This window comes from Hemiscyllium ocellatum, chromosome 38, assembly GCF_020745735.1.
Source record: "Hemiscyllium ocellatum isolate sHemOce1 chromosome 38, sHemOce1.pat.X.cur, whole genome shotgun sequence".
NCBI lineage: Eukaryota > Metazoa > Chordata > Chondrichthyes > Orectolobiformes > Hemiscylliidae > Hemiscyllium > Hemiscyllium ocellatum.
The window spans coordinates 18,370,497-18,388,896 of record NC_083438.1 but is presented as its reverse complement, the minus strand read 5'-3'; the positions used below and the strand labels follow the sequence as shown (position 1 = coordinate 18,388,896).

Here is an 18,400-nt window from a genome sequence, read left to right as displayed (position 1 = left end):
GACCAGAAATGATTGCCAATCCTGATTAGCCCTAGAGAAATTCATGGTGAATTACAGCAGTTCATGAGGAGAAGGAACAACCACAGGACTGTGAGGCAGAGAAATCCAGGATTCTGATCAAGTCATAGTGATCCAGCTTCAAGTCAGGTTGCTGTGTGACATGTACAGAACTTGCATGTCAGTGGTGATTCCCTTGTCGTTCTAAGTGGTGGAGCTTGTGACCTTGGGAGATACATTCAAAGAAACCTTAATGAGCTGCTGTTGTACGTTGTGTGGATAGTATTACACACTGCCGCCATTGTGCATCACTGACATAAGGCGGTGATGCTTCTTCCTGAATGGTGTGGAGCTTCTTGAATGTTAGTGGGGCTGCAGTCATATAGGCAAGCCTCTCACTCTTCACTTGTGCCTTGTAGTTGCTGGATAAGCTATAGGGAGTATACACTGCAGAATTCAACACCTTTGAGCTGCCGTTGTAAGCCTGACTCTAACCATAATGGCTTTTGCAGTTCAGTTTCTGGTCACTGTTGACACTTAAAAAGGTGTCATTGATGGCCTTTGGAATGGAAAAGGAAGTGGGATATTGGGTTACAGAGTGCAAAAAGAATAGGACAAGGTTTAACTTAGGAAGGAGGATTGGAAACTGATTTCTAAAATCTCACCTGTGCAAACAATCGGCTCTCATGTTGTACTGAAATAGTACGTCGGACCGAAATGATGGAGAACAGGACCCGTCACTGCTACTCTTCAGGATTGTCAGGCTTGTGCAATAACTAGTCAAGGATCTCAACAAATGTTCAGTTATCTCACTCCTCAGTGACAAGGAGACTCCTCACAAGCCTTGTGTGCGCAGAAGCAAGCATGGTGACATGACTCAGTAGTTCAGAAACGCAGCCTCTACCCTGTCCCACTTTCAGACTACAGGGTACAATGAACACAGACACAGCTCTGCAACTTTTCCTCAAAGAATGGTGTGAGAACCGAGCCAGACTAGTTTCTAGTCCCTAGGGATTATAGTGAAATCTGATGCGACCCATTATCCAGATAAAAAGACAACTCTCCTAGCCCAGTTACCCATCCTCAGCAGGATACAGCGAGAAGTGACCAACCCAGTGTCTACTCCCCAGGAACATGCAGTGCAATCAGACCTAGCCCAGAGTCTAGATTCGAGTGGATACAGTGACACCTGAACCATCAAAGTGTCTACATGCAGGGATACGGAGAGAACGAATCCAGTCTAGTACCCATGCCCCAAGCAATACTGTTAGAACTGATTCAGCCTAGTCTCTCTCTCTCCCTACAGGATAGTGAGAACTGACTCAGTCCAGTGTCCACTGAGCAGCAGGATACACTATGAACTGACCAGTACAGTGTCCAATCTCCAGGGGGATAAAGTGAAAATTGACACAATCCAATGCTGGAAGGAAACAGAGAAGACTGACCATCCTACTGCCTGATCTGTTGGGGGGATATACTGAGAATTGAGTCAGCCAAGAATCCAGCTCTGGGAAGATAGAGAGAGGACTGACCAGTGTTGTCTAGTTCTGAGAACTGACCCAGACAAATGGCTCCGCATTGTCCATTTCAGGAATCGTTGCTCTGACATTTTTCAATCCTGAGTCCACATATTGGGAAAGGATATGCAGCTTCTTCACCATTGAAGGCCAGGATGGGTTTTCCTTTCAGGTATCCAGGATTCCCACTCCGTCTCTTTGCTGGTATACTTTCCTTCATCTAATCACAAATGAGAAACATGACAGTTCAGTCCTTTGATAAATCACATCTGACAAAGTCTGCCAAATCTCACTCAGGATTAACTCAAACCCCCAAATGCTGCACTGCAACAAGAGTTATCTGTACTATAACCAGCACTGTAATATACATAAGGACATAAGAACTTGGAGTAGGAGTGGGCAATTCAGCTCAAGCTTCCTCCATCTTTTGATATGGTCATGGTTGACCTAATCTTGGCCTCAACTCCACTTCCCTACTTGCTCTCCATAACCCTTCAACTCATAACTTATTAATAATTTGTCTATCTACTCATTAAATTTACTCAATGTCTCAGTATCCCCAGGACTAAGGAGTCGTGAATTCTACAGATTCACCACCCTGGAGCCTGGCATCAGTGATAGGGAAGCTACTGGAGAAGATACTAAAGGTTAGGATATATACCCATTTGGAAGAAAATGGGCTTATCAGTAATCAGCAGATTGGTTTCGTGCAGGGAAGGTAATTTCTTACAAACCTAATATAATTATTTGAAGAGATGACAAAGTTGATTGATGAGGGAGGAGATGTGGATGTCATACACATTGACTTTAGCAAGGCATTTAATCAGGTTCTCCACGGTAGGCTGATGAAAATGGTGAAGTCGCATGGGATCCAGGGTGTTCTAGTTAGATAGATAGAGAACTGGTTGGGCAACAGGAGACAGAGTAGTATTGGAAGGGAGCTTCTCAAAATAGAGACCTGTGACCAGTGGTGTCCCACAGGGATCCGTGCTGGAACCACTGTTGTTTGTGACGTACAGAAATTATTTGGAGGAAGGTGTCAGTTGCCTCATTAGCAAGTTTGCAGATAACACTACGGTTGGTGGAGTAGCAGATAGTGAAGGGGACCGTCAGACAATACAGCAGAATACAGATAAATTGGAGCGTTGGGCAGATGCAGTTCAATCCGGACAAAGGCGAAGTGCTGCATTTGGAAGATGCAATTCCAGAGCGAACTATGCATTAAATAGAAAAGTCCTGGGGAAATTTGATGCACAGAGAGATCTGGGTGGTCAGATCCATTGTTCCCTGAAGGTGGCAATGCAGGTCAGTGGAGTGGTCAAGAAGGCATACATGCTTTCCTTCATCGGGGAAATTGAGTACAAGTGTTGGCAGGTCATGTTACAGTTGTATAAAACCTTGGTTCATTTGGAATACTGTGTACAGTTCTGGTCAACACATTACCAAAAGGATGTGAATGCTTTGGAGAAGGTGTAGAGGAGGTTCACCAGGATGTTGCCTGGTATGGAAGGTGCTAGCTATGAGGAGAGGTTGAGTAGACTAAGATTATTTTCATTGGAAAGAAGGAGGTTGCCTGATTGAGGCCTACAAAATCATGAGAGTTGTAGACAGGGTGAATAGCAAAAAACTTTTTTCCCCAGAGTGGAGGACTCAATTACTACGGTTCACAAGTTCAAAGTGAGAGGGGAAAGGTTTACAGGAGATATATGTGATGGGACTGACACTTTATGGAGGGAACCAGTTAGCACCAAAGGCAAATAAGATGTACAACTTAAACAGAAATCACAGACAGAAAAGCAGAGCTTCTTCCAAGTTAGCATTCCCAGAAGAGAGGTTGCAGTGAATTCAGGAGCTGAGTAGAATTGACTGGGAGAACAGCCTTGCAGGAAAGACAGTGGCACAGCAATGCAGAAGTTTCTGGGAGTAATTCAAGAGATGCGCTGCCAATGGAGGTGGTAGGGGCAGGATCAATAGCGTCATTTAAGATGTATCGAGACAGATACATATATAGGCAATGAGCAAAGGGATACAGATCTTTAGAAAATAGGCGGCAGATTTAGATAAAGGATATGGATCGGCACAGGCTTGGAGGCTGATTGGCCTGATCCTGTGCTGTAATGTTCTTTGTTCTTTGTGTGGCAAAGGTCTAGCATATGGAGTACAATATTAATAAATATGAAGTCATCCATTTTGGTAGGAATAACAGTAAAAAGGACTATCATATGCTGCTGTGCAGAGGGACCTGGGTGCCCTTGTGCATGAATCACAGATGTTTGGTCTGCAGGTACAACAGGTAATTAAATAGGCAAATGGAATTTTGTCCTTCATTGCTAAAGGCATTCAGTTTAAAAGCAGGGAGGTTATGTTGCAGCTGTATAGGGTGCTAGTGAGGCCACACCTGGAGTATTGCCGGCTGTTTTGGCCTCCTTACTTGAGAAACTATACACTGGCATGGCAGGGGGTGGGGGGGAAGGAGTTCACTAGGTTAATTCAGGAGTTGAGAATGTTGGCTTACAAGGAAAGATTGAATAGACTGGAATTATACTCGCTGGAATTTAGAAAAATGAGGGGTATCTTATGGAAACATACAAATAATGGAGAAAGTAGTTAAGGTAGAGGTAGAGAGGATGTTTCCACTGGCAGGTGAACCTAGAATAAGAGGGCATAGCTTCAAAATTAGGGGGGGGGGCTTTAGGACTGAATTGAGAAGGAACTTCTTCACTCAGAGGGTTGTGAACATGTAGAATTCCCTGCCAAGTGAAGTAGTTGAGGCTTCCTGATTGAATGCTTTTAAAGCTAAGATAGACACTTTTTTGAACAGTAAACGAATTAAGGGTTATGGAGAGAGGGCAGGTAAGTGGAGCTGAGGCCATGAAAAGATCAGCTATGATCATGTTGAATGGCGGAGTGGGCTTGAAGGGCCAGATGGCCTACTCCCACTCCTAGTTCTTCTGTAATATAGCTCAGGACCCATGCACATTGTCTCTCACTGTAACCGTGAATTCTGGTCCACTGTGATCAAAAGCTTATGCCTACTTCTACTGTTGCACTGTGGCAAATACAATGTACTTCTACCTACCTACAGCCATTTTCTGCTTCTGCTCATTACCTTGCATGTCCTTCCCTTGCAGTTAGAGAGGCAATGGTATAGTGACAATGTCACTGAACCAGGGACCTAGTGCCCAAGCCACCACTGTCAATAACAAAAAACACCTTATTCACAATGTCTTTAAGGCAAAGAAGTCTGCCATTTTTACGTGACTCCAGACCCACAGAAATGTGGTTCAACATTCCTAACCATATTTAACCTAGCAAGTGAATCAGTCATAATAAACCACTATTAAGTCCAAACAGGGAAAAAAAACCTAGACGGCAACACAGTCCTTTTGATCCTGCAAAGCCCCCTTTGCTGATATCTGACAGCTGATGCCAATATTAAGAGAGCTGCCCAACAGACTGGTCTGTCATAGTCATACACGCAGAAACACACCACACTGTCCCAGACAGCACTATCATTGTTCCTGGGTAAATCCTGTCTCACCAGAGCTGCAGGCATAATCTACTCAACCTCAAGTGATATAGTTAGGAATGGGGAGACCTGAAAAGTGAAAGGTAAGCGGTTTAGACGGGATTTGACGAAAACTGTTTTCACCTAGAGGGTGAGATGCTCTACTTGGAAGAGTAGTTGAGGTGGAATCCCTCACAACATCTTAAAAAGTACTTGGATGAGCACTTGATGTGTAATCACATTCAAAGCTATCGACCTAGTGTGGGAAGGTCGGATGACTGTAGATCATAGTATATTTTTGGTGATACAGACTTGATCTGTCATGTCCCTCTTCTATACTATATGATTCTATGAGGGGGTCGGTAACACCATAACTGAGTTGGCTGATTCCTAAATAGCATAACTTCCAGACTAATTCCGTGGCAGCAGTTGAGGAAAATAACAACAGCTAAGAATCTATTTGACCTTGTCCTCAGTAATCTACCTGGAGCAGATGTACTCCTCCATTACGGTACAGAGGACCTAGCATTACTCTTACACTATCCCAATCATAACAGCCTGCCATCCAGAGAGTTTATTAAGAGGTGGCCACTACACAGTCCTTGTGGAAATCAAATCCCATTTTCCCACACTAAGGCCACAGCTTTGAATGTAATGACACATCGAATGTTCATCCAAGTTCTTGCAAAATGTTGCGAGCTTTCCTACCTCAACTATCCTCCCAAACATTGTACTCCACCACCCTCTGGGTGAAAACGTTTTTCCTCAAATCCCCTTTAAACCTCCTGCCTTTCACTTTAAAATTATATCTCCTTGTTACTAACCTTTCAATTAAGGGAAACAGCTGATTTTATGCCCATGCCCCTCATAATCTTATACACTGGATGTGCAAGCTGTGATGGTGGATCCCAGCCCAATGGGGTAAAAGAAGTGGGGAAGTTCGTTAATGATTGTAGATGTTCAACACCATTTACGACTCCTCAGGTACTGAAGCAGATTTGGCAAGACCCGAACAATACCTATGCTCGGCCTGTTAAATAGAAAGTAACATTTGTACCACACAGGTGCTAAGTAATGACCATCTCAAACAAGAGAAAATATTCCAGCTGAAGGCGCTATAAAGCTGCTGGAATACACTTTTGCTTCTGTACTCAAATCCCTTTGAAATGAAGGCCAACATATTACTTCCCTTGCAGCACCTGCATGCCAATTTATAATGAGCGATGGTCAAGGACATCTCAATCCCTTTGGACATCTGCACTTTACAGTCACTCATCATGTAAGAAATACTCTGTCCTTCTGTATTTTTCAACTGGAATATCTTCACACTAACCTGACATCATATTCCATCTGATGTGTTCTATTGCATTCAACTGGCTTGTCCAAGTCCTTTCAGAGAATCATAGAATCTCTACAGTGCGGAAACAGGCCCTTCGGCCCAACAAGATCACACTGACCCTCCGAAGAGTAACCCACCCAGACCCATTCACCTACATTTAACCCAACTAATGCATCCCAACTTACATATCCCTGAACACAACAAACAATTTAGCATGGCCAATTCACCTAACCTGCACATCTTTGGACTGTGGAGGAAATCGAGGCACCCAGAGGAAACCCACACAGACACGGGAGAATGTGCAAACTACACTGACAGTCGTCTGAGGTTGGAATTGAACCCGGGTCCCCTGGTACTGTGAGGCAGCAGTGCTAACCACTGAGCCATCATGCCGTCCTTTGTTGCATGCTCCTTACAAGTGTCCCCAGTTTGGTGTGATCAGAACATATTGGTCCCCACATCCAAATCATTTATTATGAACAGTTCTGGATCTAGCACTACACTTACACAAGCAAATAGTTAACAGCCTGCCACCCAGAAAAATTATCGTAATTAAGAGGAGATCAATATGGGCTATTAACAGAAAACTGCACTGAACTGTAACAGGAAACTCATATTAACTCTCGATCGCTGAACTATAAAAGGAGACCCATGCAGACTATTTCTTCTGGTAAAGGAGACCCCTGTGCAGTCCCCCCCAATAAAACAGGAGACAAGTGGACAGTAAACTGCAGTAGAAAGTTCCTGTACAGTGTACAATGTCTTTTTTTTCTTCATTCATGAAATGTGAAAGTTGCTGGCCAGTCTAGCATTTACTGCCAACCCCTAGTTGCCCTTGAGATGATGGTAGCGAGCTGCCTTCTTCAACTTTTCAACACAAATCTCGATATTTTCCAGGTTTTTGTTGTATTTGTGCAGGTACTGCTTCAGCAATTGAGCCTTGAGCAGTGCTGAACATTGTGTAATCATCAACAAACATCCCCACTTATAACCTTACTGACTTTCTGATTGTCGAAAGGTCACTGATGATACACTCTGACAATTCTTTGATTCTAAGTTGGCTCTGCCGAGGACACGATCCCGAGGGGCTCCTGTTGAGTTGACTGTCCAAGAAACATAACCATCTTCCTTTATGTTAGGTGAGACCTCAATGAGCAAAGAGTTTTCTTGCTGACTCCCACTGACTTTAGGTTTACTCGGTCTCCTTTATGCCACTCAGTAAAATGTGGCCTTGATGTCAAAAGTAGTCATTCTCACCTTACCTCTAGAACTTAGCTCTTTTGTACATGCTTGAACTAAGGCTGTAATGAGTCCCAAGAGCTGACTTGCCTGAGTGGGCCCCAACCTGAACATTATGGAGCAGGTTCTTCATAAGAAAATGAGCTTTTGATGACACCTTTTATCACTTTACTGATAATAGAAAATCAACCCATAGAGTGGTGATTGGTCAGGTTAAATTTATGCTTGTTGCTTTTCAGTTTAACCTTCGAAGAATCCAGAACTTATACCTACCCTTAGGAAGAAAACATTAAATCTCTGCTGGATCTTGGAGTCAGAGAAGGAGACATTAATGAAGCGAAAGGCTGCTTTGGCACCAACAATCCCTTTATTTCCATCGTGCATGATGTGATAGGTCACCTGATAGAAACAGTAGTTTTCAACATAATAACAACAATTCACATTTCTAAAGCATATTTTGTGTAGTAAATATCCCCAAAATTTCACAGGAATCCTATTGAGGAACAATTGACATGGAGACAGGAAGTGACAATTAGAGACAGGGGATGGAAAATACGATCTAAAAGGAAGCACTAAGGAATACATTCAAGGAGGAAAGAGAGTTGGAGAGCTTTACATATCCAGGCAGAGAAAGGGTTGCCACCAACTCCAAGATGAGGGAAATCAAGTATCAACCAGGGGCCAGAGTTGACGGAGAGCTGCAAAGACCTCAAATGGCTGCAGAGCTTGAATTTGAAACTTTGAACAGTAGAGCACAGTACAAGCCTTTCGCCCTCGATGTTGTGTCAATCTTTTATCCTACTCTAAGATCAAACTAACCTACATACCCTAATTTTGCTGTCATCCATGTGCCTATCCAAGAGTCACTTAAATGTCCCTAATGTATCTGACTGCTGGCAGCGCATTCCACACACCCACCACTCTCTATGTAAAGAACCTGCCTCTGACATCTCTGCTAAACCTTCCTCCAATCACCTTAAAATTATGCCTCCTCATGATAGCCATTTCCATCCTGGGAAAACATCTCTGGCTATCCATGCCTCTCATCATCCTGTACATCCCTATCAGGTCACCTCTTATCCTTCTTCACTCCAATGAGAAAACCCCTAGCTCCCTCAACCTTTCTTCATAAGACCCTGCCCTCCAGTCCAGGCAGCATCCTGGTAAATCTCCTCTGCAAGGAGAAAGTGAGGACTGCAGATGCTGGAGATCAGAGCTGAAAATGTGTTGCTGGAATAGCGCAGCAGGTCAGGCAGCATCCAAGGAACAGGAGATTCGACATTTCGGGCATAAGCTCTTCTTCTGCACCCTCTTCAAAGCTTCTACATCCTTCCTATAATGAGGTGACTAGAACTGAACCAGAATTTACAAGAGCAGGGAGGAACAAGATCACACAGAAAACAGGGATGGGATCTGAAGTTAACAAAGAGGTTAGTGAGATCGCAGTAAATGAGAAACTGAGTGTGTGTGTGGAGTTTGAAACAAAGTTGACATCCTCAGTTAACAAGCTGCCAGGCCAGCACAGTTTATGTGGCACTGTTTTTGTTTCAGCCCTCCAGCAGTATCTGCAAGATATGGCTTTTGTGTTGTGGTGGAATCAATCAGCTTGTGGAGGTAATTGAAAATGGGGATGATTCTTGAAGATGGCAAAGGTAATTATAGGACAGAAGGAAGGTTGAGACAGAGAAGGATGACACAAGGAGAAGATTTGGAACCAAGTTTAATAACTGGCAGCTGGGAGAGGTTAAGGAGATAGACAGGGACAAGGGCTGAAGGAATGTGACAGAGGGTTAACTATTAAAGATGACAAAGACTTACAGAATTGAGACAGGTTGCAGCAACAAGAATGCACAATTCCATGGTGAGATTTAAATACACACTTCACAGTGCTTTCAGTTAGCAGAGCAATGATGGATCAGCCATACTTACTGTGAATCAGGATAGAGTAGTGAGGGTTTGGTACAGAATGTAGCAGATTACTCAAGAATGTAGCACACAAGCTCTATGTTTTGCAAAGGCAGTTGGGAATGAGAACTACATCTGAGAAGGAATAAACAGAAGAAAGCTACAAATGGACTGGTCAGTTTGGAAGAAAAAGCAGCAAATGTAATTGAATCAGATGTGTAGAAAGGAGAGCTTCAGAGCCTTTGGAACTGGACATCAGTGCAAACAAATCATTAAGATATGTGCTGGCAAAAGAGCAAAAACAGACTGACCCTTTCCTTCTCCTCAGGTTCTCAAATTGCTGGAGAATTTATGAATTCTATTTAAAATTTGTCATTTCCCACAGGTGAGAATGGCAGATGTACTGTTTTGCATCACCAACTTCTCAAAGTTCCATATACATTATTGTGAATAAAGATTTAGACAGATTATAGAATATTAGAATATAACAACATAGAACATTCCAGCACAGTACAGACCCTTCAGCCCTTGAGGTTGCGCTGACCTGCGGAACCAATCCGAAGCCCATCTATCCGACGCTATTCCATTTTCATCTATATGTTTATCCAATGAACATTTAAATGCCCTTAAACTTGGGAGTATACTCCTGTTGCAGGCAATGTGTTCCACACACCGAATACTCTGAGCAAAGAAACTACCTCCTATATCTATCACCCCTCAATTTAAAGCTACATCCCCTCGTACTAGCCATCACTTTCCGAGGAAAAAGGCTGTCACTAACCACCCTCTGATCATCTTATATGTCTCAATTAAGTTACCTCTCAAACATCTTTCTCATAAGAACAGCCTCAAGTCCCTCAGCCTTTCTTCATATGACCTACCCTCCATACCAGGCAATATTCTGGTAAATCTCCTTTGAACCCTTTCCAAAACCTCCACGTGCTTCATATAATGCGGTGACCAAAACTACGCAATACTCCATGTGTGGTCGCACCAAAGTTTTGTACAGCTGCATCATGTCTCGTGGCTCTGAAACTCAATCCCTCTACCAATAAAAGCTAACACACTGGAAATCTTCTTAACAAGGAGAAAGTGAGGACTGCAAATGCTGGAGACCAGAGTTGAAAAATGTGATGCTGGAAAAACACAGCAGGCCAGACAGCATCCGAGGAGCAGGAGAATCGACATTTCAGGCATACTATAAATCGACCCACTCGCACAGCTACCTAGATTACACCTCCTCTCACCCTGCCCCCTGTAAAAACACCATCCCATATTCCCAACTCCTTCGCCTCCACCACATCTGCTCCCAGGAGGACCAATTCCACGAACAACCCAAATGGCCTCCTTCTTCAAAGACCACAATTTCCCCTCCAACATGGTTGACGATGCTCTCCACCGCATCTCCTCCACTTCTCGCACCTCAGCCCTTGAACAGCGCCCCTCCAATCGCCACCAGGACAGAACCGCACTGGTCCTCACCTTCCACCCCACCAACCTCCAGATACATCATATCATCCTCTGTCATTTCCGCCACCTCCAATCAGACCCCACCACCAGAGATATATTCCCCTCCCCACCTCTACCAGCGTTCCGGAGAGACCACTCCCTCCGCGACTCCCTTGTCAGGTCCATACCCCCCACCAACCCAACTTCCACTCATGGCACCTTCCCCTACAACCACAAGAATTGCAAAACTTGCGCCCACACCTCCCTCCTCACCTCCCTCCAAGGCCCCAATGGATCCTTCCATATTCATCGCAAATTCACCTGCACCTCCACACACATCATTTACTCTATCCGTTGCACTGATGTGGTCTCCTCTATATTGGGGAGACAGGCCGCCTACTTGCGGAACGTTTCAGGGAACACCTCTGCGATACCTGCAGCAACCAACCCAACCGTTCCGTGGCTGAACACTTTAATTCCCCCTCCCATTCCGCCAAAGACATGCAAGTCCTTGGTCTCCTCCATCACCAGACCCTGACCACATGACGCCTGGAGGAAGAGCGCTTCACCTTCTGCCTAGGAACCCTCCAACCACACGGGATGAATGTAGATTTCTCCAGCTTCCTCATTTCCCCTCCCCCACCTTTTCTCAGTCCCAACCCCCGGATTCAGCACCGCCCTCTTGACCTGCAATCTTCTTCCCAACCCCTCCGCTCCCACCCACTCTCTGGCCTATCACCCTCACCCTTACCTCCTTCCACCCATCGTATTCCCCGCGCCCCTCCCCCAAATCTCCTCCCCCCTACCTTTTATCTCAGCCCACCTGGCACACCAGCCTCATTCCTGAAGAAGGACTTTTGCTTGAAACGTTGATTCTCCTGCTCCTCGGATGCTGCCTGGCCTGCTGTGTTTTTCCAGCATCACATTTTTCAACCATCTTAACAACCCTATCAACCTGGATGGCAACTTTCAGGGATTTATGCCCATGGACACCAAGATCTCTCTGCTCACCTACACAACGAGGAATCCTACCATGAGTCCATTACAGTTTATTCCTTCCAAAGTGAATCAGCTCACACTTTTCTGCATTAAACTCTATTTGCCACCTCTCAGCCCAGCTCTGCAGCATATGTGTATTCCTCTATAACCTGCAACATCCTTCAGCATTATCCACAACTCCATCAACCTTACTGTCATCGACAAATTTACTAACCCATCCTTCTAAGCCTTTAACAAGGTCATTTATAAAAATTACAAACGCAATGGCCCCAAAATAGATCCTTGCAATAGTAACCAAACTCCAGGATAAACATTTCCTAGCAAACACTACCCTCTGTCTTCTTTCAGTTAGCCAATTTATGATCCAAAGCGCTAAATCAGCCTCAATGCCATGCCTCTGCAAAAACCTACCATGGGGAACATTATCAAATGCCTTACTGAAATCCATATACACCACATCAACTATTTTACGCTCATCCACCTGTTCGGTCAAAGAACCCGGAAAGGTTTGTTAGGCACGACTTATCCCACAAAACAGTGTTGACTATCTCTAATCAGTTTATTCCTTTCTACATGATAATAAATCCTATCTTTTCTCACCTATTCCAACACTTTACCCACAACCGAAGTAAGGCTAACTCGTGTATAATTAATGGGGTTGTCTCTACTCCTCTTCTTGAACAAGGGGACAACATTTGCTATCCTCCAGTCTTCTGGCGTTATTCCTGTAAACAATGACTACATAAAGATCAAAGCTAAAGGCAAAGCAATCACCTCCCTGGCCTCCCAAAGCATCGTAGGATAAATCACATCCAGGGAATTTATCTATTTTCAAACTTTCCTGAACTGCTAACACCCCCTCTTTGTAAAACTCAATCTCATCTAGTCTAGTAGCCTATATGTCATATTCCCCTTGACAACATTGTCTGTTTCCAGTGTCAATACTAACAAAAAATATTCATTTAGCACTTCCCCTAACTCTTTGGGCTCCACGTACAATTTCCCACTACTAACCTTGATTGGCCCTAAACTTACTCCAGTCATTCTTTTATTCCTGATATATGCATAGAAAGCTTTAGGGTTTTCCTTGATCCTACTTGGCAACGACTTCTCATTTCTCTTCTTGGCTCTTCTTAGCTCTCTCTTTAGTTCCTTCCTGGCTAACTGTAACCCTCAAGCACCCTAACTGAACCTTCACGCATCATCCTAACATAAGCCTTCTTCTCCCTCTTCACAAGAGATTCAACTTCTTTAGTAAACCATGGCTCCTTCGCTCAACCACTTCCTCTCTGCCTGACAAGTACATACTTATTAAGGACACACAGTAGTTGTTCCTTGAATATGCTCCACATTTCAATTGTGCCCATCCTCTGCAGTTTCCTTCCCCATCCTGTGCATCCTGAACCTTGCCTAATCACATCATAATTGCCTTTCCTCCAGCAATAACTCTTGCCCTGTCCCTTTCCATTGCTAAAGGAAACATAACCAAATTGTGGTTGCTATCACCAAAGTGCTCACCTACCTCCAAATCCAACACCTGGCCAGGTTCACTACCTAATATCAAATGCAATGTGGCCTTGCCCCTTGTTGGCTTGTCCACATACTGTGTCAAGAAACTATCTTGTACACGTTGAACAAAAACTGACCCATCTGAAGTACTCAAACTATTGTATTTCCAGTCAATATTTGGAAAGTTAAAATCCCCTTTAACAACCACCCTGTTGCTCTCGGTCCTACCCAGAAATATCTTTGCTATCATTTCCTCTACATCTCTGGAACTATTTGAAGGCCTATAAAAAACTCCCAACAGGGTGACCTCTCCTTTCCTGTTTCTAACCTCAGCTCATACTACCTCAGTCAATGAGTCCTCAAACATCTAGATGAGGGAAGAAACATAATAGCTCCACGTTTGCAGATAATTCAAAGCTAAGTGTGAGGGTGAGTTTGGAAGGGGATGCAGAGATGATCACTGATTTGCACACTTGAATGAGTGGGCAAATGCATGGCAGATGTATAATGGCAGCAAATAAAATGAAGGCAGATCGTCATTGTTCGATGGCGATAACTTGGAAAAGGGGGAAGGTGCAATAAGATCTAGGTGTCCTCGTATACCAGTTGATGAAAGTAAGCATGCAGATCAAATGGGTGGTGAAAAAGGCAAATTGAATGTTAGCCTTCATATTGAGAGAATTCAAGTAGAGGAGGAGGAATGTCTTGTTGCAATTTTACAGGGACCTTGCTGAGACCACATATGGAGTATTGTGCACAGTTTGATTTCTTCACTGCAGGAACGATGTTCCAGTTACGCATTGAATGGAGCATTGATTTATCAGACTGATTCCCGGAACAGCAGGACTCTATATAAAGAACGACTGGATGGGTTGGAACTGGAGCTTTGAAGAATGAGGAAGGGATCTATTTAGAATCTACAAAATTACAAAAGAACTAGAAAATGTAAACACAGACAACTGAGTATTTAAGAACCATGGGTCACAGTCTAAGGAAACATGGTATTCCATTTAGGATTGCGATGAGAGGAAATTTCCTCACTCAAAGAATGGTGAGCCTGTGCAATTCCCTGCCACAGAAAGTGATTTAAGACAAAACATTAAATATTTTTCAGGAAACAGTTATAGAATGTTCTTGAGGCTAAATCGAAACAGAATATTGAGTTGGATGATCAGCTATGAACATATTGAATTGTGGAAAGACTGAAAATGCCAAGTGGCCTATTTCGGCTCCTATCCTCTCCATATGGTCACCACTCTCTCAGAACCCAGCAACTAGCATCTTACTGTAACAGCTGGCACATTCCAATGTTCCGATAGACCAGAATCAAATAACTAGAACGTTTAAAGCTGGAATCAAATAATAATGTGGGGCAGGCTCACAGTATAAAGCTGTTTCATGGACGAGTGAACCCAATACTTTGATCATAAATGTGGAATGACTTTGGCTGTGGAACCACAACCACAGGATTGGCACGGTGACTGACAGGCCAGGAAGAGTAGGTTCAGTCTTCCAGATTCTAAAGGTGGAGCAAAGATCATGTAAAATGAATGTAAATGTACTCTGAAGGTGAGTGCACCTCCTCACAGACTGACGGTTCAGGCTCAGCTGTGCTGCACCTTGCAGTCAAACAGCTAACCGGAACTCCTTCGGTCATGCTTCCTTTCTCTCTGCTTACTCACAGTGGCATACCCTACGGACCTGCTGAGTTGTCACACTACGGAGAACTGTGCATTTATCAAATCCCTTCTTGTGCCTTAACTCTTACCTCTGACACGACGTTCATGCATTCGTTGTTCGACAACCACGGTGGGAGCACACTTTCATTGACAACTGAAATACGAACCTGCAAACCAAGAAAAGAATCGAGAATGTAATACTGACTTTGGTATTCACTCATACCCCCAGGCACTAGTGAGTGATCAGACACAAGTTTCAGCAAAGCAAGAACCAAGTACAGAATATAACTGAGGTTAGATACAGACTGAAACTCTATCCACACAAAATCCCCATCAAACATTCTAAGCGCATCACTCTATACTGTCCCCCATCAATCAATCAATCCCACAGGACATATAACACAACTTTAGGATTAAAGCTAAGCTGTTTTTACAATGTCTGATCGAACATTCCCAAGACTGGAAGAGCACTGAATTAAACGCGAGTAAAGCTCTCCCTACTCAATCCCATTGAACATGGGCAGTGGTTGGCAATATGAAAGTATTGCAGCAGTAATCCACCCGCAGCGATGGAATTTACATTCAATTCATTAATCTATTCTGGAAAAAGTGCCTGCCTTATTCACAATGATCCGATCCTAATTGAATTATCATAAAAGCTCATCAGGTTTACCAATTGCCACATGCGTAAAAGGATGGCAACAAGGTTGAGATTGCCAGTGAATCCCAAAAATGGACAATTTAGAAAAAAAACTTGCAGGCACAGAACAGGGTTAGAAACAACAAAAAAGTACATTTCTGGGCACAGCAGAAAGAAAGATAAAAGAGAAAGGGAAGGGAAGAAAGGGTGAAAGACAAACAGCAATCAGAAAAACAGTGAAATAGTGAGAGGGAGAGATGTGTCACAGGAAGAGATAAAGAAAGAAAAAAAGAGAAAGAAATAGGTGAGATAAGACACAGGAGCAGGAAGGGAGACAGAAGGCTGGTGCACAAAGACTGCACTGAGGGAGATATGAAGTGAATGAGAGATACAGGCAGGCACAGAGTGACATACAGAAAGACAAAAACAGACAGATCAAGTGAGATGGAAAGGTCGTGTAACACAGTCACATAGAGGAAGGGACACACAGCAACAGAGAAACAGAGGGACGCACACAGGGAACAAAGGGCAAGAGACAGAAAAAGGGAGACGGAGAATGAAGAGAAACAGACTGAGCAAGGGAGGCATACATAGAGGGGGAAGGGCGAAAGGGAATAGATTGTGGGCTACAGGGAATGGCAAGGGAACACTCAGACAGAGAAGGCAGTGCAGAGAGCTGAGGCGCAGATAGACATGGAATATATGGAGGGAAAACAGAGAAGAGGAAGTGTTACAAAGGTGTAGGTGTGCACTGTAACTTTAAGAGAGAGTGAAAGCTAGCAAGGACTGACTGAAAGCACAGAGTGTGCTGAACAATTTAAAAATAGAACATTTATTGTGAAACAAATAGCTGGAGCTGCATTGCCATGGTACACAACAAATTTGAAGTCGGCCAGTCTAACTTATGCCCCAAGATACTAAAATTCAAATTTGATTGGATCTTGATGTTTTGGTGGCATCAAATCAACGAGACGGTCCAATGTTTTTGGGTGGGGTAATATAAAATCAGGTATGTTGAACAGTTGGGAAGAACAGCAGAGAATAGCAAAGAGCAGCTAAGCATCAACCGACTGCTAGCAGAATAGCTCTCTGAAAGGTACCTGCCCATAACAAATCTGTGCAGCAGAAAACCGAAGAAAAGATGACCCAGGAAAATCTACAGAGGAATATCAACCAAGGAGAATCGACCCAGCTGATTGGTTTTGAAACGTCTTATTTTTTGGAAATATTAATCAGAGGTTTTTTTATATCAGACCAACATTGTATAGTGGGAAGTAAAGGGTCGGTTTTGGGGAAAGTAGTTGTAAATAGTTGTTGCATAATGTTGTCTTTTGGACTTAAAGAATAAAATTGTTAATTTTTTTCTTTAAATAGTGATATTTGGAATAGTTCTTTGTCACTCGAAAATTCATAGATTACGTCATGAGGTGAGCTTTTGCATGAATCTGGTTTAAATTAGCAGAGGGATTTACTCTCTATCGTAACAGAAAAAAACATAGAGAGGAGGATGAAACAGAGCAAGGAGGAGGTAACAGAGCGAAGAGGAGGTAACTGAGCGAGGAGGAGGTAACACAGAGAGGAGGAGGTAACAGAGCAAGGAGGAAGTGAGGGAGAGAGGAAGAAGGAACAGAGATAGGACAGAAAGATGCATATTAGAATTGAAATCAACAACAAAACTGTTGTAACAGATTAGTGATGGTAATATTTGAGCTTTGCAAGTCTATAAGAAAATGACGAGACAGACATGAAGAAAGAAAGAGAAAGAAAAAGCCAAAGTTCAAGATGAAGTGAAGACTGGCTGTGCTTTATTACTTTCCAGGTTTTAGAACCAATTTTGCCAGTCCATAAACTGTACTTCTTGGTTACCATCTTGAAAATGTAATTAATATTGAAACTTACTGTATGATTTGCTTCTTTGTTCCACAATTGTTGCTTCGTCCCATTCACTTCATTCATCTGGAACATATGTCACCCAAGGACCCATTTTAGGCAATTCACTTGTGACTGTTGAAAGCATGCCCTTTCACATCAAAATCACTCAGCCTACCACAAGCCTCTGGTATATTGTACTCTGATCGTCAGAAGGGCCATCACAATAGACAATAGGTGCAGGAGTAGGCCATTCAGCCCTTCGACCCTGCACCGCCATTCAATATGATCATGGCTGATCATTCCTAATTAGTATCCTCTTCCTGTCTTATCTCCATAACCCTCGATTCCACTATCTTTGACAGCTCTATTCAACTCTTTCTTAAATGAATCCAGAGACTGGGCCTCCACTGCCCTATGGGGCAGAGCATTCCACACAGCCACCACTCTCTGGGTGAAGAAGTTTCTCCTCATCTCTGTCCTAAATGGTCTACCCTGTATTTTTAAGCAGTGTCCTCTGGTTCGGCACTCACCCATCAGCGGAAACATGTTTCCTGCTGCCAGAGTGTCCAATCCTTTCATAATCTTATATGTCTCAATCAGATCCCCTCTCAGTATTCTAAACACAAGGGTATACAAGCCCAGTCACTTCGGTCTTTCAGTGTAAGGTAATCTCGCCATTCCAGGAATTGACCTCGTGAACCTACGCTGCACTCCCTCAATAGCCAGAATGTCTTTCCTCAAATTTGG

The 18,400-nt window shown here is 43.5% G+C and overlaps 1 protein-coding gene across 1 annotated transcript in view; it reads right to left on the bottom strand.

The window, feature by feature from the left end:
• LOC132833929 (tectonic-3-like) overlaps window positions 1-18,400 on the bottom strand; it is an 85,739-nt gene that overhangs the window by 16,089 nt on the left and 51,250 nt on the right. Inside the window, exons 9-13 of the mRNA XM_060852602.1 lie at window positions 17,681-17,737; window positions 15,231-15,308; window positions 7,874-7,999; window positions 1,644-1,734; window positions 663-765 (exon numbers count right to left, since the gene is read on the bottom strand). Coding sequence (XP_060708585.1) covers window positions 663-765; window positions 1,644-1,734; window positions 7,874-7,999; window positions 15,231-15,308; window positions 17,681-17,737 — 455 coding nt within the window. The remainder of the gene's footprint in view (window positions 1-662; window positions 766-1,643; window positions 1,735-7,873; window positions 8,000-15,230; window positions 15,309-17,680; window positions 17,738-18,400) is intronic.